Raw genomic sequence first — 5,078 nt, 5'->3', positions numbered from 1 at the left:
TTTGCTCTGCTCCTATTTTGTATTGTTTTATGGACTTTGATATTGAATACTGTTCGTTATCTCCATACCCTTCATTTTCCTGTTATTTTTCGATCATGACAGAGAGCACACGACAGGTGTGACCGGTCGGCTGGGGATACTCACTCCTCCATGGTACCTGATCCCACCTCTGATGTTTTAGAGATCCGTGTCTGCTCTGATCGAGATGTTTCTCTTTGATATCACTTAATAGTACAATGGCTTTAATGAGAGTATAACCAATTTCTAAATAATATTTACAAGTCATTCACTAGTACTCATTCAACCTTGTTTCGCACAATGCAAAGTGTGAATTATTCACAATAAATCAAAAATGAAGTCAAAACAACCCACATATTTATTTCATAAATATCAATAAAAACAAACATGATGTATAAGCGACCAGGTAAAATTTTCTGTATAATTCTGTTTTCTGTATTCTTTAAACTTTGATTTGACCTATTTTAGTCAAACGAGGACGAAAACTACTCAAAAACAGTTGTGGAACTGAACCTGAAATAAAGTGGAATTATGTGCAATGCAGAATAAGTTACTAATTATTTTAATTAAAACCTCAGATTTTTTTACCCTCACAGTTTCCATACAAATAGCATGTGGTATGAAATACTTAAAGAGTAAGACAATCAGACTTAAAAATTATCAAATAAAACGTAAAACAACATCCAAACAGTTAATCAAAGCCATCGGCTAGAAGAATGTTTGCGGACAAAATAATAGATAGAAAAAACAAAATTACGCGGTCCTCTTTCTGTTTTGGGTGACGTTAGCAAATCAGAATAAGCTGAATCCTTTTGACTTTTCTACACATATCTATTGTTATACTAACCTTGTCTATGTATCCCACAAAACCCTCGTACGGCTGATACTTTTTCCCGATTTCCATTGGACAAGAAGATGATTTAAATGCAGAAGCTTGAAAGTAGTTCAACAATGTTGTCAAATATAAATAAATTGCAAAGAATTTATTAGATTCCTTTTTTTGTTAATCAAGAGTAAGACGAATACTTTACCTCCCAAATCGCCAATGGTTTGTCTTTTATCCGTGAACAATACAATTCCACCACCTTCAGCTTGTAACGAAACTGTTATCCAGTTGCTCAAATCCTTTTTATATATATTTAAAGACGAATTATTACTAGTATTTGATATAGTTTTTGCTATCAAAAATATTGAGGGAAATTTTAATCAACATCCACGATACCTCTACTTCCTATATACATGTCATCCATGATGAAACTATGATTATTCTTCTTCTTAACTTAATTTTTCGCAGTTTATCAACGAAGTCATGCGGAATAACTTTGGACCAATAATATCTGATTTTTGAGAAATATGTGATTGATTTTGAGCAACAAAATATTAAAATGCAGTTTACCACATTAGTTAGAAGAATATCCATTGCATCGTCTTTTCTCAATGCCATAAAGGAGTGGATTTCTCGTCGCACCGGATTAACAGATATGCTGTATTGTGGTGTACTGTCTTTGCAGGGTCCGTCCGAAATCAGACTGTAGAACTTGTCTTCATACGGGTGGTTATCGGAGAGCTTGAAACGTACCAAAAATTTGAACATGGCGGCAAATGTGATATAACTCATACCCCATACTGTAATTATCCCGTCCCCATCCAAGTAGGCGGAAGTTTGACCCGTACTTCCGGGTTCTCTGAGAAATCGAATGGTGTTGGTTGGGAAGGAAGGCATACTTTTATCCACGGAAAGAAAGGTTTTATCAAACACGAACGTAAAGTAAGGACTGCAGAGCTTATCATTTATTTTATCTGCAAAAGAAATAGTTCTTTTGAAAATTCTTTTTTTTTTCTAAAAGTTTTTTAAAATAAATAATGAGAAAATAAATTTGGGTCTATGAACTTGTAAACGGATATGTTTTGTTTATATACAATGCATACCATGGAGATCTGTAATATGAATCTGTTTTATCTCTGAAGGCTTTCTGGTGTGTTGGATTTTGGTAACCCCTTTATTTTTCTTGAATGTTGAAGATTGTGCTTGTCTTTCCTTCTTAGTGTTTGCCTTGGCAGACTTAAAAGAAAACGTAAGTGATGATTTTGTAGATCTAGAAGACCCAGTGGTTGGATTTGAAAAACTTATATTTTTAAACTCGTGTTGCAGAAGACGACGACTCGTTTTTCTATTCTCGTTTTTTGAAGACTTTGTGTTGGTGTCCTGAGGATTAAATCCCCCTCCAAACAAGTCGAATGAATTTGTGACCAGGGGGTTGACTGTTGTGATTAGAGGAGTCGAACGCGGTCTTTCCTCGATGGTAACGGGGAGGAATGTTGTGGGAGACCGTCGATCTGGTTTAATGTCAGCTAGGGGGTTACCAGACGGGGCTGAATCTGGGACTCGCAGTGGCACGCACCGACAGAGCTCTGGTATGTAATATCTTTCAGGTGGGCATAGACGCAATAATGCATAGCCATGAATATAAATGACATAGTAGTTTGGCCTTTGGAATGGTTCTCTGTTACAGCCTGAAAATGTGAAATAAATATTGTGTTAATCAATTTATAAAAAAACAAAAGACAAGTATATTCTAACCTAAATGACATTAAATACAATGACATACGATTTAAGCACTGATAAGAGCATGTATACATATACGAGAGTTGTCCGGTAAAATCGTGGACAAAGCGTTTTTCTTGAAAAGTAATTGGCACACTTAGCTGAAAATTTCAGCAAATGTTTGTTTATCATATTTAAGTGTATCATAATGTTTTTAATAATATATAGACAAAAATAAAGATTTTATTATGCTTTAATGTGCACAGGGTACGGTCCTACGGCGCACGGTCTAAAAACCAAGGTTATATTAGAGAATGCACAAGTATTAATTCGAAATAAAAGTTTTAAATACATTAGATTGGGATGAAAATTATCCTTAATCGATTTCACGATTAATTTTGTCGTCTTTTTAAAAATTTCAAGGCATTTGATTAATTTTCGGCAGTTTCCTGAGCATTCGAAATGAGAAAGTGGTAAACTCAAAACACGAAAAATGGCGACGTTTGATGACGTTACGGCGCACCGGAGATCAGTTCAGTTTGATTTAAATGTTGTAATGACACCTTAAGAGAATTTAAATGAATACAGAAGAAAAACATTTTTAAAAAAATATATCACTATATCTTTAGTATACGAATGAAATGGGAGTTTTCTTAACGAAGTCTTTTTGATCTAGTCCCGTGATAGTAAAAAACATTCGGAAAAACTGCTATTGTAATAGCAAAAGACGATGTCACTGTCGACCGTCGATATAAGATTCTCTATTAGTTAAATGATGGTGTGAATACTTTCCGTAGCTTACTAATAAATCTTCAGAAGATCGCATGTTTGTGCAAGATTGGTTCCTCAATTGTATATGGAGACTCATGTATGTGAATCAGTTGGATTGCTTATTTTAAGTGGAATTTATCCAACTTTATTTTTGGCAAAGATGAAACGTGACGCTGTTTTAGATACTTGGACGTTATCATCCATGCGCCGTAGGGCTATACAATACATACCATAAAATCTCACAATTTGTTTATTTATGCATATATCTATTTGAAATTTGCTATGTATATTCATAATATATTTACTAGAGTAGTGTAAATTTCAGAACGCAGTAATAATTATTTTTCACACTAGACAACTTGTCCACGATTTTACCGGACAACCCTCGTATATTAACACTTATATAATTTAAAATATGTACATGTATTTCGAACAAAATAATTATCTATTTTCCTGGATGTGGATGTGAATGAAGGCTAAATTTCTTATATAATCACAATCTTAAATTTCCTTAAACAAGAAGTTAGTGGATGCACCTCCCAGAATAGAAAATAAATTGTTATAATGCCAATGACATGTTTTGTAGAGTAAATTGATATTAGGATAAACGTATTCTCACTTTCTGTGGAGTTCCTTGTGTGAAAGGTGCAGAGAACAGCAGGAACAAGTGAGAGCATCAGTAAACTACAGGCCCCCTGTAGGAAAGAAGTAGGTTAAAACACTTAGTTGTAAGGCCCATCCTCAACCTCTTAGCTCGCCTGAGCCAAGGCTCAAGGCCCATCCTCAAACTTGTAGCTTACTTGGGCCAAGACTTAAAAAGGCAGAGATTTTTACCGGGTGGTAAATTCCAGGTGAGGGAGGGGCTTATTTTGTACAGGTGTGAATCCCTTGGTGGTTAGCAGTCTACATGTGGTAATCTGTCTCCTAATCCTTATACAGAGGAAGTAATTTAATACACAGTGAAATACCCAGATGTCAAACTTTACATGTATTGGGATATTCGAGACAATTTTTTGTTTAATAATCTAGTATATTAATTCATCTTTGAAAACACCCCTACCCATTAAAAAATATTATGATATACATGTAATATTATTAATTCAATTATTATTTTTACCGGGTGGTATATCGGCTTTTGGCTCGATATGCTTTCTCTAAGGTCTATATATCTAGGGATTGACCTCAGCAAAAGGCTATAATTGTATAATATTAAAACAACTTTAAGATTATTTGAAATGTTAGAATATTGTGTTAATTTAAAAAAAAATCTCAAGTAACAACCAAAAAATAAATCTCCAATAACAACCAAATTAGTCTTGATTCATTCATCCCCAGAATCCCATTTATTTTTTATGAAAAGAGAGCTGTGTTAGCTATATTTCATTAAAAAATTCTAGGTATATCCTAATCTTCATAAAGCTTTCTCATCATAAACATATTAAAAAAGATTGCTCGTAAATTCTTATCTGAATACTAGTAACAAAGGAAGATATGTGCCCCATAAGGTGAGAAAAATGTAAGGAATGAAGCTTATTTCAACATATATTATACGATATAACATAACTTGGCAGGCACGTAGCAACAAGGGGGGGCCTGCCTGATTTTCGACTTTGGGCAATTTTGCTTGTCAACTTTTTCAGGGAAGTAAAAAAAAAATTCTGTGGCTGCCCCCCCCCCCCCTCCTCTCAAAATCATATTAATCGCAGTTTACAGCTTTTTATAAAAAAAAAAAGCCTAAACTGCC

General features: G+C 34.2%; 1 protein-coding gene across 1 annotated transcript; it reads right to left on the bottom strand.

Moving 5' to 3' along the window:
- Positions 1 to 432: 432 nt before the first annotated feature.
- On the bottom strand, positions 433 to 4,022 carry LOC134254892 (uncharacterized). The gene is made up of 6 exons (XM_062737425.1): positions 3,954 to 4,022; positions 1,948 to 2,532; positions 1,415 to 1,818; positions 1,050 to 1,143; positions 866 to 951; positions 433 to 531 (listed from the first exon to the last, which is right to left on the bottom strand). Exons 1-6 carry the CDS (start codon positions 4,009 to 4,011, stop codon positions 508 to 510), a joined length of 1,251 nt encoding a protein of 416 aa, XP_062593409.1. The 5' UTR covers positions 4,012 to 4,022; the 3' UTR covers positions 433 to 507.
- Between the last annotated feature and the right edge of the window lie 1,056 nt (positions 4,023 to 5,078).

The sequence above is a fragment of the Saccostrea cucullata genome, unplaced genomic scaffold, assembly GCF_032062105.1.
Source record: "Saccostrea cucullata isolate Sc308-1 unplaced genomic scaffold, CSIRO_AGI_Scuc_v1 ctg13330, whole genome shotgun sequence".
Taxonomy (NCBI): Eukaryota; Metazoa; Mollusca; class Bivalvia; order Ostreida; family Ostreidae; genus Saccostrea; species Saccostrea cuccullata.
This window is presented reverse-complemented; position numbering and strand designations above follow the sequence as displayed.

Coding starts and splice junctions, on each gene's coding strand:
- LOC134254892 (XM_062737425.1), bottom strand. CDS start 4,011: ATGCTCTCACTTGTTCCTGCTGTTCTCTGCACCTTTCACACAAGGAAC. Junction 1,819..1,947: donor TCATATTACAGATCTCCATG/GTATGCATTGTA, acceptor TTTCTTTTGCAG/ATAAAATAAATGATAAGCTC. Junction 532..865: donor TTGTGGGATACATAGACAAG/GTTAGTATAACA, acceptor ACTTTATTTCAG/GTTCAGTTCCACAACTGTTT.